Source organism: Electrophorus electricus, chromosome 25, assembly GCF_041902795.1.
Source record: "Electrophorus electricus isolate QZ-2024a chromosome 25, ASM4190279v1, whole genome shotgun sequence".
In the NCBI taxonomy this organism is placed as follows: Eukaryota; Metazoa; Chordata; class Actinopteri; order Gymnotiformes; family Gymnotidae; genus Electrophorus; species Electrophorus electricus.
In genome coordinates this window covers 5,526,198-5,544,016 of record NC_137521.1, presented here as the reverse complement: position 1 = coordinate 5,544,016, position 17,819 = coordinate 5,526,198, and the positions used below count along the sequence as shown (strand labels likewise).

The 17,819-nt window shown below is 48.4% G+C and overlaps 1 protein-coding gene across 5 annotated transcripts in view; it reads left to right on the top strand.

The window, feature by feature from the left end:
* Window positions 1-17,819, top strand: part of grid2 (glutamate receptor, ionotropic, delta 2) — a 237,815-nt gene that overhangs the window by 190,256 nt on the left and 29,740 nt on the right. For all 5 annotated transcript variants that reach the window (XR_014119867.1, XR_014119868.1, XM_026999786.3 and 2 more), the window contains 3 exons: window positions 276-473; window positions 3,083-3,395; window positions 17,290-17,428. Coding sequence is in view for 3 of the 5 variants with exons in the window: in XM_026999786.3 (XP_026855587.2) it covers window positions 276-473; window positions 3,083-3,395; window positions 17,290-17,428 (650 nt within the window). In the remaining 2 variants the exon portion in view is untranslated. The remainder of the gene's footprint in view (window positions 1-275; window positions 474-3,082; window positions 3,396-17,289; window positions 17,429-17,819) is intronic.

The following is a 17,819-nucleotide window of genomic DNA, read 5'->3' as shown; positions in this document are numbered from 1 at the left end:
GTGACATTAAGCCTGTAGGATTCCGACACCAGCGCTGTTCCCGCTGCAAATAAGATGGAATTGTGGGCTTTAATTAAAGAGCGGTGGAAACGTATTTTTTTATCTTGGTTTGTCTGATACATATACCATTCTGATGATCACAGTGGTCGCACCGCACGCTCTGCAACTGAAGCGGCCCCGCCAGACGCATTTGTGCTGACGCCACGCTAAATCTCCAGACATTTTCAATCAGGGAATCAACAGGATTTTCATCATGTTACTCTTGCTCTTTTCAGGAGGAGCCGTTTGTCATGGTGTCCGAGAACGTGTTGGGAAAGCCCAAGAAGTACCAGGGATTCTCCATCGACGTGCTGGATGCCCTCTCCAACTACCTGGGTTTTAAGTATGAAATCTACGTGGCTCCTGATCACAAATATGGCATCCAACAAGCAGACGGGACCTGGAATGGTTTAATTGGGGAACTGGTTTTCAAGGTAACACATTGCACAATATGTCGGTAATCTGGCGGGGCCTGGTCTTTCGTGATTCTGTTCGATATTTTTCATACTGTTGGTATGCAGCTATATGTGTGTTGAGTAATGACGAGAAATCAGTGTTGTCAGAGACCATTTTTTCTGGCGTTCTCCATTTTCTCAGTAATGAGCTGGATGAATTCACAGAAGGGTGGCTGAAGTGGTGGGAAACATGAATCCAGAGGCTTTTTTTTCCCTCCTTTCTCCACCGGCAATATCTTTCAGCATTCCGGGTTCGCTGAGCATTTTGGGGGCCATTACCCAGCAACCCCGTGCTGATTTCCATTCCGATGCTCTTTACCTGGCCATTCCTGCAGACCCCGCCCTCCCGCCGGCCAGCCTGCCTGCCTCTCGGGCGACCAGCCGGGGCCGTGGCGCCGTGAGCCGTGCGGGAGCTTATCGCCGTTTCCAGACAGGCACGCCGAACAGAGGGAAGAGCGAGGGGATTCTAATCCTCTCACCTCTGCCTGTGGCGGGACATTGTTTTGCCGCGGCTGCAGATTGTAGCAGGTCCCTCGTGAACCATCCCTTTTTGGCGGTTTTTATTAAAACACTGCATTCCTGACTCAGTGATTTGGTTTGTTCAGAATGTGTGGCGTGTGTTGCTTGTTGTCAGAGGAAAAGAGGATACTGTTGTGCTAGGAGACAGTGGATTTGGTGAAAAGGTGCCACTGTTTTGAGTGTAATGTGAATTATTATTAGGGGAAGGAAGATTCCAAGTTTGCCTACTAAGATTGGTACAGACCTGAAACATCACCACAGCCCTCTCAGGGAAGATGTTTCAGCATTTCTTAAACATTTTTTAGTTTGGATTTTTTTACTTACTATAGCCTTAGATGGTGAGGTACATAAAATTATTGTAATTGATCCTTGGCTCGATAAGAATTAAGAGTGGAGAAAACATTGTTAATTCCAGTCTAATCTGAATAGAGGGAAATTAACAAGGTGTTGACAGTCCTTGAATTGAAAGGTGTGAAGTAGAATTTGTCAAGAGTATCTAGTCCGTACTGGGCGACTAATACACACAGACATGGCTGCTTGCAGAGCTGAGAGCCCCATGCCCACATATAGTGTTAATATGCAGCATAAATGACCATTTCTGGCCATTTATGCGTTTAGTTTCCCTAGCAGAGCGTGAAATTAGCAGGTTTAGTCATCTGTGAATTAATTGTGTGTAGAAGGGTAAAATAACATGGGCAAGCACTGCTTACATTATGCGAGAAAACCCTTTCATTCGCTTCACACAAGCTCGAGAGAGAGAGAGAGTCATTTGTAAGTGATAGGGCTGAGCCAATTTTACAAAATCGCAATGTTTTTTGCAGCCTGCGCCAGACGCAGACATGCGCGCATGCTGAGATCAGGAGAAAAGTGAATGGTGCTCCAGTCTTGCATGCAGCGTGAGAACATGGCTACCTTTATGACAGAAGCAATTCAGTTAAAAAAAAAACCCAAACTTTGGTCCCCTCCATACAAGAGCAAACTCATCAACTCAGTTTAATAATGTGAGAGTGGAAGGACAAATGTGTAATTAGATTCAGACCTTCCACAATCAAATGGTTATATCTCACGTTATAACTCAGCAAACAGAATCGAGGCTAAATGAAGCCCGAGTAAATAAGCAACAGTGTTATCAGAAAGAAGGTTTATTCTGTGTTAGAGACCTGGCACAGTCACGAGTAGTAGAGCCCTGAGCAGGCATTACCGAGTACTAGAGCCCTGAGCAGGCATTACTGAGTACTAGAGCCCTGAGCAGGCATTACTGAGTACTAGAGCCCTGAGCAGGCATTACTGAGTACTAGAGCCCTGAGCAGGCATTACTGGGGGGCGGGGGACAACCTAGTCACAGGGGTCTCCCATCTCTATGTATCCTCTCAACATGAAGTCTAATGGGAGTCAGGAAGGTGAGGCTAGACACCAGCCCAGTGATAATGAAAACAGACAGTAGTGCGCTACCGCTAATGCTTCCTGACAGGAACTCTCACCAGGTCCTGTAGGTTCCCTCTTCTCTTCCTGCCTGCGTGGCTGACAACATGGAAAGTTCTGGAAGTAGGGCTATAAAAATTAAATAAAAGAAGGAGAAGACACTATTTTGCATCTGAGCATCAAGAAACAATTTCGATTCAACAGCAGACAATATAGCCTCTCGCTAAAGCATAGGCTGTATTTTTCCACCACATATTTGTTTTGCTGGTTTTCAGTCTGATACTCAGTTACTTATTGTGAGGCAAATAAGAAGTGGTGTACCTGAACACATTCCCAGACTCAGCAGCACAGAAATATGAGTGATTATAACTGGAACGATTATTGCAGTGATGGGGCTGGAGAGCAAATTTCATCGTGCTCTTGATACCCGCGCAGCGACTGCTCCGCATAATTACGAACGTTCTGCTTCAGCCTGGTGAGAGTTTGTAGAGAACTCCTCCAGAACTTGCCAGGAGTCCCTTGTGCGTGAATATGTAAAAGGCAACTGGGTACCTAGGCCACTTAAGGTCACTCGGGCGCAGTGCGAGTGTTTTGCCACAGCGCGAGCACGCCCTGAGCGCGACCATGTTTGTTTTGTGCTCCTGCAGAGGGCAGACGTGGGCCTCTCGGCGCTGACCATCACGCCGGAGCGCGAGAGCGTGGTGGACTTCACGGCGCGCTACATGGACCACTCGGTGGGCGTCCTGCTGAAGAAGGCCGAGCGCACAATGGACATGTTCGCCTGCCTGGCGCCCTTCGACCTCTCACTGTGGGCCTGCATTGCCGGCACCGTGCTGCTGGTGGGAACGCTCGTCTACCTCCTCAACTGGCTCAACCCGCCGCGCCTGCCCATGGGCTCCGTCTCTTCCACTACTCTTTACAACTCCATGTGGTTCGTCTACGGCTCCTTCGTGCAGCAGGGTGAGCGAGACACGCGGTGGGGCCCGGGTGGGGCTGGGGGCCAGGGCCATGCGTCTGTTTGGGGGTCGCATGCATGTGTATGGATGGCTGGGGGGCATGTTTTGTTTTGGTTGGGGGAGGGGGGTTGAGAGGAGAGGAGAGGCGGGTGAGGAGCAGAAAGAGATCCATCTGCACCAACACGGGCGGAGCTGAGAGAGGGGCATTAGAAGGGGGCACTACCATCTTGGTTTACTCTGCGAGAGTAGCGAATGGTGGGGAGAATGAAAACAAGGGTGGAGGTTAGTGTAGCGCCAGAGGACGAACGAAAAGCGGCACCCTGTTAGCCTAATTGTTGGAACTAATTAATCGTTAAAAATATTTTGGGGTGTTGTGCAGCAGGAGGCTTAATTTTGAGGGAAAAAACCAAACATGGGCAGTTTATGTGAAAACCAGCGAACTGTCTGTCTATCGCTATCAGCTAATGATGATAAAGGCGATAATGAACCATGCTAATTGCTCTCTTATATTCAAAGCCGTTCGCCTTCAACTTGCAATCTTTGCCTTTTTAAAATGCAGTCACTTTGGCAAAATAAAGTTCATTAATGCATCCATGAGCCTCAATAAAAACAATGAAGCAATTTGTTCAGTCTTTGAGCACCAGATAAATGGGACTGATTGCAGTCAATTTAATATGATGAAACAAGATCGGTTGGGGCTCGCATGCACGTGCGAACACTTGCGCGCTTGTGCGCGCGCTTGTGTTCGCACGCACAGCCCTTAAATGCCCAGGCACGCTCATGGAAGACTTTAAGTGCTGTTGTAGTCCTTTCTCCTGAGCGTTCTGCCCAAGGTCTTGGAGGCAAAGAAATCGATTTCATGGTCCCGAGGGCTTGGAAACGGTTCGAACGGAAAATTCTCGATGTGGATGACCAAGGTGGCTCATTCTGCCTTTCTACTGCACTACTGTTCCTTGTTGACTTGCGACAGATAAAAAAAACAAAACAACAACAACAGGAATGGAAATGTATTCATGATTTGTGTTACTATTAGGTAGGTTGGGGTGGTTTTTTTTTTGCTTGTGGAGCGCTGGTTGAAGAAACAACACTCCTCCCTGAAACGAGGGTAGAGAGAGACATACGTGGATAGAATGATTCTTCCTGATGACTCACTTTCATCTCCCGTGACTCACTCCCAGACCTCCACGTCTCTGCTTACTTTTCTCTTGACATTTCTGTAGCGCTGGCTTCTAAACAAACAGTGATCCACCTCATCATTACAGGGTCCTCCAGCTGCAGAACTGAAATGTCACAAAAATGGTTTAGGGTGCATGTTGCAGCTACCTTTCTTACAACAGGGGGCTTGTTTACATCCCTTCATCCCTTCATTCATTCATTCATTCATTCATTCATTCATATTTCCTCAAACGCATGGCCTCCAGCTCAGATCAATGTTCAGTGGCCTAACCATTTTGTAGGCTACTGACGAGCTCGCCCGACCAGGTACGCGTGCTGTAGCAGTCCTGCGTCTGGGTTTCTGGAGTTTGTCTTTCCATGCTATAGACATTTCAATTTCCTGAGGATCTTTCAGTGGCCACTTCTCACTGACTTCCAGTCATTAATTAAAATGAGTACATATGTAATTAATGCCAGGGCCCCGGATGTCTTAATCCTGCTGAATGGCCTGTTCTAATTAACTACAGGAAAGAGCAGTTGAGTCATCTGGGTATGTTCAGTCATCACTTTAAGAGTCAATAAGGTTTCTGGGAAACTCATAGTGGGAGATAATTCCATTAGAACTGCCTGAAATAATTTTTAGTGCATTCAAACCAGAAACCAAAAAAAAATCATTATTATTGTATGTTTTGAACTGTATGTTTTATGTGTGCATTGAAAATTCTACATAGATTTATCCAAATCGTCCTGCCATCCAGTCATCTAACGTGATGTCATGTTAAACACGCAGGCAGATGACGAGACAACAGCTGGTTTCTTCTGCGTCAAACTTGTTTGTTTTATTGCGATGGCACGCATCCTCCGTTCTCTATATTGAACCGTCAGAGTCATGGGGAAGGGAAAATCTGAAGACAGATGATGAACTACGTCGGAGAATGAGGTTTTGTTTCAACCTCGACGGCGCATCAGCCAGCTGATGGTAGCGTTTGTTCACCACTGCCAGGGTTGCTTCAGTTGTCTGTTCATTCCTTGCTGGGCACGACGCCACTGGCATTCCAGAGATGACCGCTGCGTGAGTCTTTAATTAGTGACGATGTCAACGGGAATGTGGTACGTGCAGGACCGATGGCTAATGAAGAGAGACAGAGAGAGGAAGAGTGTGTGTGTGTGTGTGTGTGTGTGATGGGGTGGGGTGGATGGCAAGCTAATTAAGACTGAGCATCAGTGTAAAAGGACAAATAAAGGATGAGAGGATGGAGAGAAGGTCAGTGTAGAGCGAAGGCACGCTGACGTGTTCTCTCGCTGAAGAGCACGCATGTCAAGCTTGTCCCATTTCCTCCTCATGGTCTCCCCACATGTGTCCTCCCCGTCTTACACACACGCATGCCCCCCCCCCCCTCTCTCTCTCTCAAACATGCTCCTCCGGCAGGTAAGGGCAGTAAGTGGTGGAGCTACGGGTCTCTATCAGACCTTTCATCTCCACTCTGGAGCACTCCTCTCTCCCTCTATCACACCCCAGCTCCGTATTTCCTGTTCCCTCCCCTCCTCCACCACAGTTGACACCCTAAAAAAAAGTGTAGCACCCACCCCGACATCACCCATCCACTGTGGTTGTCATCGTCGTCGACCCCAACATCCCTCTCTCCGTGGATTTGCGCTTAGCGAGGACCTTCCTCTAATGGCCTGTAAGAAGCCCTTTTTCGGTCCTGCGGTCAAAGCGGCAGGGGGGGAAACATGCTTTTTTTTTTTTTTTTTACACCTCTCGGCCTTCTGTGCCTTATCGCTGACATGCAGGGAACCCAGCAACAGCGGCGCCTGACTGAGAATTTCCGCCGTCCAGCTGCTGGGCTGTAATCTGTTCGGCCAAGCAGCCGGCCACGCCGGAGCGGCTGCCCTGGCTCGCGGGTCTGCTCTCCGCCTTTTGTTCGAGCCGCCAGGCGGCATATGAAAAGGAGAATGAGGATATGCGGCTGCAGCCAAGTCCCAGACGGCGTTCCCGTCCGAGGTAGAGGAGGCTGGCCGCGGCGGCTCGCCCGTCAGGCTTGGTCACGCGTGCTGTTTTACTTGGTCCCGTGCGTTGCTGGTTGATTTTTTTCCCTCTGAACTTCCATCCGTGGAGCTTTTGGGTTTCATCATCTCGCTTGTCTTTCCTCTACGCCATGGAGGGCTTTCAGGGTACCGCTGAATAATTGAGCAGCAAACGATCATGTCTCAGCTGAGGGAATAAGGGAAGGAGATTAATATGTCAGTCGTGAGCTTCTTGACAGTAGCTAGCACGATCTAGCTGAGTGCATCAAAGCTGTAATGATGGAAAACCTGTCGCACTCATGCTGATACCGTCTAGTAGGGGGCGGGGCAACGTGCACACACACAAACACACACACACACGCTGCGAAGCAAAGATCAGAAAAACTGGCACGTAACAGGCCCAGATGAATCCCGCATACGTATACAAAGCGCAGACTGTCATGTGCCCAGTGGCACGCGCTCCAAGCAGCAGGTGGAAGTACAATGGTCTGTCTCCAGCCAAGTGAACAGATGCAAACTTTAGGCCTGCATTAACCCAGGGTTGCCAGTTCTCTCAGAAGTCGTCCAGCTATGAGACGTCCAGATCAGGGAACGACTGTGGTGGAGTGATGGGGTTTGATTTGGCAACCAGCTCCAAACCACTTCCCCCGGCCCCACGCGGGCAGCCCCAGGCAGACCATGCATGAGATTACCCATCTCCGTCCTGTCGCGGACTTCCTCTTCTCATTAGCCCCACCCGACGGAGGAGAGACTCGCCACAGTCCCTCGACAGCTGTGCCGCAGCCCCTTCCGTAATTACCGCTGACTCTCCATGTCCGCCCCGATTCCCAGCATGCACCACGGGGTGTTGACCTTAGAAAGACGCCCAGGGAGCACGGACCGGCGCCGGCGAATCCGTTTCACCTGTCACTGTGCGTGCCGCCGGACTGGTCCTCACGTCTGACATCTTATTTGTTTCAAGTAACGGGAGAGTGGGTGACACATCGGTGTAGCGGCAGGAAAAGGAGGCATGATTAGTTGTTTTTGCCTTTGGTTCCTGACAGCAGGACACTGTGGTGAAAGGAAAAGGTCAATATCGCTGTGCTTGGATGTCAAGTGCAGTTCTTTGTGTTTCTCTAAAAAGAGCTTGAAAGCAAATATCAAACTGTTCCGCTGTGCTGAGTTTAGGGACACGCAGAAAACACGTAGCATATTGCACAAGGTTTTAATAATTCAAATACAGACTACTCACTAATTCTGCTGGATAGCATTTAATTAAGGTCTGCTCCTAAGCTCTTAATATGTCCATGGGTTACTTAATAAAATTAACCAGCAAGGCAATTATGCAATTTCTTTGCACTTAACATGCGGAACTCACACTCACAAGTTATTTCACTCATATTTATTCCATATATAACTGTTCCCTTAGCTAAATGACCCAGCAATTTCTGGGCTCATATCATCTTCTGTTCTCAGTTTTTGCTTTTCACTTTTTTAACAACTCTGTCCACCGCCGGCTGAGTGAATACTTTGGTACAGTAGAGGGGGACTGGCATGTTTCTGAGTGCCATTCTGATGGTCGGACAGCTCTATAGCCAAGGACCAGCAGAACCGATTACATGACGGACCCGACACACAGCACACATTCTTCTGTCCATGCTCAGTTCCGAAGGGCCACCGTACTGCGCTGTTTAGTGTTTCCCTGGCTCCTGCACTCCTGGTTGAGCTTGTGAGGAGCTTGTTACTCAGATCATCAGATGCATCAGGCCTGAACTGTGCGGTGGTGTGGCACTGGGCTGAAGGAGATCTGAGAGTACATGTAGTGGAGCATTTCTGATTAGCAGTCGTGTCAGACTTTCCCAGGATTACATATGCATGCTCGCAGGCAAGTGGATCAACATGAAGGCTAAATCTTGTTATATATGTGAAGATCTTCCAGCTGTTGCTATCCCATTATAAGGCGAGCCACCTTTGATGTCAAATTGGGAGCAGTGTCTGAAAATTAGCTGTGTCTAAAATCTTGCGAGTTGGTTAGAAAATAGTTATGATAATGAACACAGTAGTCGAATAGCAATCAAACATAAAATGTAGTATTACTGCTACTCTATAGAGCTCTATAAGTAGCAGTAACACTCTATAAGTCTTATGAATCGTTTACTTTCACAAACTGTGTCTGTCAGTGAGTCATTAATCACATGAAGACTATTGGACCATGGTCATTCTGTACACATGTTATAACTAAGTTAGTATAAGCTCAATCAAAACACCTGAATGAACCAATGACTACTGGCTTCTAGTCGGGCTGTACCTATTAAAGGTTGATCGTTCAATTAGAATTTCTTCACCTCTTCACACATCTCTGCTGGGTTCATTGCTGTTCAGTCACTACTGGACTATATAAAATAAGTCTTTCAACAGAGGAACTCGTGGGTCAACGCAAACCCTCGAGTGCCTTCACACACATTCCACGCGATTGCCAAAGTTGACCTTTGAAAAGGTCGTGGTGAATCCAGTTTGGTTGTAGCTAGATGCGACTAGATTGCGTGTATGTGCACTTTCGGTCGCCTCTGTGGTGCCCTCAGTCTGCTTGGATCGTAGATCTTTGTACGTCTCGGTGCAATGGAACCATTAATTAATTTGGGAGCGACTCTGCCCCCTGGTGGACCTTTGGCCAAGACGCAATAGGAGAAACTGATAATGACGGATCCATTCATGCTGTAATGGCCCCCTGACGGTGAATTCAGACATCCCACTTCTCCTGGAAGTTCTGGGAGTCTCCCGCATGTTGACAGTGGCTCCCTGATGCCCGCAAATTACATGCAATACCCTGGAAATTGATTTTTATTTTGGGAGTGAGAGCGAGAGACAGAGAGTGAGTGACTGGCATAGTGAGAGAGTGAGGCATGCTGATTGGTCTCTCTTGGTGCTAAGTAGTTTCTCCGTGGGCGGGCTTTGCCGTCAAGCTTTCTCTCTTGTTCATTAGCCTTCAGTTCTTTTTAATGTCTTGCGGTGCCAAGGCAGTGTTCCCAAAAAATAAAATACAAAACACGTTCCTCTTCACGTGTTACACGTTGGTCGGTATCAGCAAATCATGCGTCATATCATCATCATATATGAATTTCTACCAGGAATATAAGATACTAGGAGATATCACTGATGTTCACAACATACATTTATTTACTCAAAGTGACAACCATTTCCCAGATTATTAATTTTATCATATGTGATGATAATATTGAATAATTCAATAATGTAACATCTGTATGATACTATATATTATGTACGTACTGTTATGTGTGCATGTGCGTGCACAAAACTACATAATTTGGCCCTTTTACCAACAACCCAGCCATTCCTCTTTAACTAAGGTTAACTGTTAATGTAGATGACTGTGTTATCAATGGCATCCATGCTGTACCAATGAACTCCTCACTGCTAGGAGTGGCTCTGCCGTTAGCACAGGTGCTGGCTTAAGCTCGGCTTTGTGATTGCCTGACTCGCGCGTTTTCTTTGTGTCCTGGATGCTTAGACTAGCATTAACGTTACTTGTCTTGTTCTAGACTTGTAGAGAGAGTGGGAACAGGTGAGTGTCAGGTTGGTATATACCGAAGGTTATATAGAGTCGATATGGATCGCCCAGAACTTGATAATGGCGAGGGCATACGGGGGAGTTCTGGTTGCGCCAAAGAGTCAAGCGTAGAAGTGCTCCTACGTACCGGCCCGTTTCGAGCACTGGCTAAAGTGCGTGCCTACCTGACAGGGCCCGAACGGGATGACGATGCTGTTTGCTGAATGGATGGAACCGTGACTTTGCTATTGCCCAGATAAGGTCACGGTTCCAAGCGGATTAAATGACTGTAAAAGACACGTTGAGGTGAGTTTAACAAGTTTCATTCATTCGTTAGAATCGCTAACGATATTTAAATTAGCTGCTCTATTGACGGCCTGCATGATGAGGCAAAACCCCCTGTAGACTGCCAACAGCATATTCAGCAAGGAATATGCAAGCAAGCAGTGTGTGTAAATAGTTTCAATATGTGAACGTATTCACATATTGAAAGGAGGGGGTTGGGTGGAGGTCAAGTCTTGCCTCAACCACATCCCAAACACCACTGCCCCTCCTCACCCACTACAAGCAGTCATACCTCACCGCAAGTTAATGTGCGTTCCTTTGCATTAGGTGAAAAGAAATATTTAATTAGTGTGACTGTCCATGCACCATTTGTTCTGTAAGGCACAGGGGAGCAGTGTGGACGGTTTACGAGTGCGCAGCTGGCCGCTGCCTCCTTTTGATGTTCTCGCTGTTGTCTGGCAACTTCCTGCGAGCTCTAGAAGGTCCTTTCTAGGGCTTTTTTTTCCCCTCAGCTGATATTTATGTCCGCCCAAGAGGTTTATGAGGCATGTACCAAGGATTTTATGCTTTCCACCCTGCGCTGAAGGAGTGTGCGAGCTCATTTGCCAAATGCAGAAGAAAGAAAGAGGGGGAAAAAAGGCCAAGGTGGCTAAATAACGGAACGTGACTGTAACGTACGCTCACGCGAGGCCGGCCTTCCTCCGCGCGGACTTCACGTGCGCCGTTTCTGTTTTCCTGAAGAACGGAGCCGACGAACAGGAAACGACGAGCACGAGGAAGCCAGTTCATCTGTTTAGGGAATTTTGCCTGCGCGTTATTATCTAGCCCATCTGTATTAACAGCAATAACAGCAGTCTCAACTAAACTGGGGAAAGAAAGTCATTTTTCTTGCTATTACAAACCCTTAAATTATATCTTGTGTATTGATTGGTAAAATTAAAATGCGAAACAAACAAACTGCCCGGGCGGGAAGGGCCTGCTGAGTCGGCCGCTTTGCTTTGCAGAGGGAGGCGATTTTGTTTTGTTGCTGAAGTGGCCAAAAAAACAAGAAGAAGAAAAGGGGAGAAATTATTGCTTTTCCATAGAATCCTGATAGGGGAGCGTGCTTGTTCTGTGCTTCAACGATGGAAAAATCCGAAGGCCGCTATTCCGCCTGTTGGAAGCGGATCAGAGCTTTTTCGATGACTCGACGAAAACGAGCAGAAGGACGGTCGGTCATACAGTCTCCAGCGCCGACGATCCCCTTGCGCTCACCTTTTTTTTTGGTCTTTGTTGTGCGTGCGCGAGGGTTTGCCGTCTGCGATCGTAAATATGCATCGGCTCACTCCAGAGAAGCTGCCCTGCTGTAGCCGTGCATAATGTACCTCATCTCTCTTTGTGAGAGACGCAGACTGAAAGAGCTCCTCGTGCTCGCGCCATTGTTTTCCGTGCATTTTAAAATCCACTCGTGGCGGCCAAAGGTTGAGCGTGTCCTTTCTAGTGTACAATGACGCGCGTGGCCGTGTCCGTGGTCTCCGCCCGTCAGCTGCGTATGAACGCGCGCGTTTGCAAGATCTCGTTTGAAAGCAGCGCAGTGTGGAAGAAAGTGAAGTAAAGCAGCGTGTGTTTTCCTCTGGTGGCATGTGAACAGAGTGCGAGTGAAACGGGCACGGTGAGGTGGCGTCTTGCCGTGTCATGATACAGTCGATTGTGGAACAAGGAACAGATGGTTCTGAGACAGAACGTCAAGTTTAGCTAGCACTATTATCAAAATGCACTTAAATTACTGTAACCATACATATGCATACACAAGAAAACAGCTAGATATCTGATATCTTTCTGAATACAGTGACTTAAAATCCTTTGGTTACCATACTGGTACTCTCTTTTCTCAGTGTGAAAATAAATGGCTTGTTTGTTTATGTCAGTGCAATCTACAACAGTGCAGCTGTACAAAATGCCATGGTTTTGTGTATTTACATATAGCATTTCATGTGCAAGCTCATTGCTTTAAGTCTGACAAGTGCTTTAAACACACACATACAGCGTCAGAGCTGTGTCAGTGTGATGACTAACTGATAGCCAGGTTTCCCACTAATACTGAAAAACAGACATTCTGTTCAAACCTAGGACACGAACTGAGCGCTCAGCGAGCAGGCTAGCCACTGCTCAGTGAGTGGTCAGTGAGACGAGAGGAGAAATCCAACCTGAGCTCTGACAGTTGCTGGAAAATCTGCATAGAATACATATGAAGGCAAATAAAGTATCTCGAGTATATTCAGTTGTAAATTGCAGAGACTGATTCTGATTCTAATTGCCATCTCTCTGGGATTCTGTATTACCATAATTCCAGGATGAGTCAGAGTCGCGGCAGGTTGCTTGGGAACCTGCCTCGGTTCATATTCCATGTTACACTATCTTTTTAGATGGCACAAAAATTAGAGTGAGGATGGTTTTACCCAGTTTTCTACGTATAAAACGAGCATTATCTCTCTCTCTTTTAAAGCCGGCCTGCACAAATATCTTCAAATAGCCAGGCTAAAACTAATTACCATTGAGCTTCAATTTGAATGTAATTGGCTCTCTGTAATTTTCCGTTTGGGATACTAAAGCTTTGAAAATATATATTCTCACCAGTCCCTCCCCTTTCCTATATCTTCTTGATGGTCTTGCTGGTAGGATGAAGCTGGATTGGATCATACCAGAACAGCTGAGCAGTGGGGGAGGAAAAAGGTTGGCGAAGTCAATCTGTCTCGCTCTGTCTGGCCAGTTCCATTTTTTTGAACGAATCAAAGTTGCAATTTTCACGCTGTGCGGCCCGTTGTGCCGACCATGGTGCCCGAGCGCGCCCGGCAGCCGGACGAGCACGCACGCGCCGCCCCTGGGCGGCGTTTTACAGGTGGAGTCCCTCGTTCACGCTAACGAGCGGAAGCTGCATTTCCCGCTCTCTCGCTGCTTGGGCTCGTGTGGAGCGACGTTATCAGGGTCTCACCAAGACTTGCTTGTTGTTCTGCGAAATGGATTTGCCGTGATATCATCTGTGAGAAGCGGGTTATCCACCCTCCACAAAAAAATTATTTACTTTACATAGCGACAAAATGGAAATTACACTGAAGGATACGATAACGATGCATCATGGTAGATCCACCGTCGGTGGTATGGAGGTGGGGGGACGCAGGATATCACCAGGTCACACTGTGCTCGTATCATTTCCCCTGTGGATGAGATGGCGGCACACGCAGACAAGGGATGTGAGGGCATGGCAGTACAGCGCACTCGACACGGGGAGGCGTCCGCTCGCGCTCCCTGAAACGTGGTCTTGCTCGGTGTTCCTCAACGGAGGCGTGTATCCCCCTCGCCCGCCCCGTAATCCCAACTAAAGGTTAACGTGCTCGATTATAAAAGCCAATCAGTCGCTCACCCCTGATTACACGGCGAACTGGTGGAAAATGAAAAAATAAAACTCTGTGCTCACGTGGTACGGGTCTACCTTCATACCAGGCCCAAGTTTTTATTTATTTTGGTTTTTGAATGTGTAGCGAGCAGTAATCCTATGCCATGGAAATGAGTGAAATCCTGTTTTACTAGTGAGTGGAGCCCGAGGCGAGATTGTGTTCACAGATGATGCACAGTGCATTCACTTCTTTGTTCCTATGGGATGGGTTCCATCTTCCTCTGCTCTCGCTCTCTCTCTCTCTCTCTCTCTCTCTCTCTCTGTTTTGCATGCCTGAAGCCTGCTAGCATTCCCGTCCAGCAAGCAGAAGCTAAAGAAATGTGTTCTTGCCATTTATTTATTTCTTTATTTCGATGATTTACAACGCTGGGAGTTCCAGGGTGGCTGCGAGGTGAGATAGCGGCTGGCGAGGCAAGGTTACGCTTCCCAGCAGTAAACTGTATGCAAATTGATGGCATTATTTGCCAGCCAGCCTAATAATGGGATATTTGATGGCTTGAATAAATTGCATTCACACACACACGTACCCACACACCCCCTCAAACACGCAACCACACACCCCCACCGACATGCAGACTCACAACCTCCTGGGACTGGCACTATCCCCAAGAAATAAAGTTGACATGTGGCAGGCGTCACCGCTCCAGCCAAACTATGCCTGTTTGCCTATTGAAGTTATTTATCACCAAAATGCACTTGCAGAGAAAGGGAATAAATAAAAATGAACACTAGTTATCACCTACTACAATCTTAAGGGCTCAAAGTGCTGCTGAGATTTAAAGCTTTACATGGTGTGTAAATGCAAACTTCGAATTGTTCTGCACCGGTAGCTTCACGGGACTTATTTGAAGTCGATTTAACCATTGAGTGACACTGAGCTAGAAATGTGTAGGACTACTGTTCCCCTCACCCCATGCCTCTGTGAGCCTACAGCTAGCGTCAAGACTAAAGCCTGTTTCCACTTTCACTAAGCTGAGTTTTAATTTTTCATCAAATATAAGACAGTTTGCACCTTGCCACAAAAGAAAAGTGAACCTGGAAAGCCAGATTTAATACAAAGCTGTTCTCAAGTACTCTTTCTACCAAACGATGCCTCTTTTGTCCTAAATTATTTATTCCGACATGTTTATCTACTGTTTTGTTTTTTTTTAAGGTTAAAGCATCGAATGTTGTGCTGTATGCAGTTTTCATATTGAGTGGTAACCGTGTTCCTTATCTTAACTAACACCGTGTACTCAGAGGCCATGGTGAGCACAGAAAACTCAGCCCCATGAATAGGAGTTCTACAACTCCAGAAGAGGTTCATCCTGAAGGCCGGCACCTGACCTTCAGCTGATTGGCTTTTCCGCAGCCTTCCCGGGAGAGTGCAGAGCGAGCATGGCCCCTCCGCTCACCCCCAACTACATTTACAAGGCCTATAACTGCCATGAAGGGCTTTTCACGGAGTTCCAACAGAGCGCCATCCGCTTGGGCTTTCCACTCCGGGTAACCGTATCCTAGCTGCGAGGAATTCCAGCCCGGATCCTACATTTGGATTAACGGGTCGAAGCCTTGTCAAGGCTGTGCAAGGAAATTCATCAAACTTCTCGACGAGCGTGCTGTTGTAGGGTAGATAGTAGGTTAACCCAGCATCTACAGATCCAACAGCAGGCATCATTGCCTAGGTGATCACTCTCATCTCTGGTTTGAAGAACAACTCCCACACACTCGCACTCGCCCACACACACACCTACGCGTGCGTTGCGTGCACTCGCGCGCGCACGCGCATGCAAACATTCGCAGGAAAGAAAACACAATAGGGCTCTTTCTGCTATGGATCTTTTCTTCTGAGCCTCCCGTTGCAGCGGGTGCTCGTGGGCCGTGAGGGGCTGCAGGCGGCTTGTCGCTCCTGCTCCTCTGCCGAATCAAAAGCGCAGCTCGAAGAAACCCGCTGGAAACGGGGCCCGCTGATTTCATGTACGTGGCGGGGGGGCTTTGACTCCCAGTCACGAGGCTTCCGGATAAAAGCTGCTTTGCCGGCTGCCTCATTTCCTAAAGATCAGCGTCCTGTCGGCAGGAAAAAGGGATTCAATCAGCCTGGGCTAACGGCCCAGGCACGGCGATATCCTGCTCGCGGTGGGGCCTGTCTCGTAGGGCGTTTTTTAACTGGAGAAGCATCCAACTTCCCACCCCCCATAGCCCAGTGGGTTGCGCTGGGACAGGCTTTTTGTTGGGAACAGCGACTGTAAGTAAACAGACGTCTCTCTGATCTTGGGAGCTTTATTAGCTTGTTACTCGCTCTCTGTTCTGGAGTGCGACAGCAGTTTTGCTACAGCCTGGGTGATTTTTTTTTCTCTCTCTCTCTCTCCTCATGCATGTGCTAACCCGAGCGCCATCGTGGGATGCATAAAGAAACAGAAGTTTCCTAAGCTCCTAATTTTTTTGAAATGTAAATTCTTTACAGCCTGTGGGAGAGTCTTTTATTCCCATAAAGAAGTCCCAGAGAGGGAACGTGCTCCTGAACTTCTGAAAACTTGCTGTGAAGTGTGCGAAAAGGCGCAGCTGGGTTCGGAAAGTGACGCTCGGGCGGGGAGAGTGCCATGGAAGCCCTTCAGCGAGGCCTTCAGACATTCCTTCAAAACCCAAGTCCAAACAACGCGGGGGTTAAAGTATTATGTGTTGCAGAGGAGCGCCCTTTGAAGCACGCGCTTCCCAGCTTTTGCCTTCTCTATCCCAGGATAGCCCCCAACGCAAGAACCTGAGAACTTAAGGATTCTCGAGAAAGCGTAGGGGAAAGCGTAGCTAATGGCCGCTGAGCCGCACGCCTCGGGTTTAATCTGCTCCGACGCGCGTGGCGTAGGAAGCGCGGAGCCGGAAGCCTGTGCCGTGAGAGCACGCGTCACGTCTTCGGCAGGTTTCCTTCCAGAAGATGGGCCAGCTTAAAGAGACCCCTGCAGACGCGCTTGGCGTCTTTGCCGCAGGGGCAGAAAGCCGCAAAAAAAAGGTGAAGGGCAGCGGTGCGGAGAGACGCGCGGGTGGGGCGCGTGCGGTCAGGAGCCGGCGGAGGCCAGCGTCTACGACTGCAGAAATAAAGCGTTGACGTTACCGCCACAACCGACTCCCTTTGAAAAGTTCTTGCCGCTGCTCAATGGAACAAAGATTGTTATCTCTCTCGCAGCACATCCGTTTGTAATCAGGCACGGATTCTGACAAGATCCTAGCTGGAGCGCACGCGGTCCCTGCTGACGCGCTGAATCATCGCTTTATCTTCGCTGGAAAGGATATTGACATATTTGAGACTGTCATGCAACTAGTGAGCTCTGCATCTGTCCATGCATAGTCTGAAAGAGAGCTGCATCTCCAGGCATAATGCCTCCAGGAAATGAGAGCACTCGCTCACACTGTGTGTGTGTGTGTGTGTGTGTGTGTGTGTGTGTGTGTGTGTGTGTGTGTGTGTGTGTCTTCCCGCAGGTGGAGAGGTACCCTACACCACTCTGGCCACGAGGATGATGATGGGTGTCTGGTGGCTCTTTGCCCTGGTCGTCATCTCTTCATACACGGCTAATCTGGCGGCCTTCCTCACCATTTCCCGAATCGAGAACTCCATCCAGTAAGTGTGGGCGGCACTGTTGAGCCAGCCTTTCCCACAGCCTCCATCCTTCATCTTCTTACGCAACGTGCAAGACGCAGGCGCTCTGGATCCGGGAGCCCGGACGAGGCGCCTCTGTGCCATTGCCGCTGGATGCGCCGCTCTTGCGTTGTGGAAAACCTTGAGGTGGAAGGAGGTTAAGTCGCTAAAAGCCACCTAGCGTGACATCCGCCGTTCTCTCGGAGGGAAGGGAAGCCTGAATCAGCTGATTGTATCAATTACTACTAAGACACACTTGTGCAAACACAAGACGTGCGCCACGCGCGCACGCAAATAGTAGCAGAGGTGCAGAACTCCGCTGACGGGCTGCATGCAAATGAATCCGTACGAGAGTCAGACTCCACTCTCACAC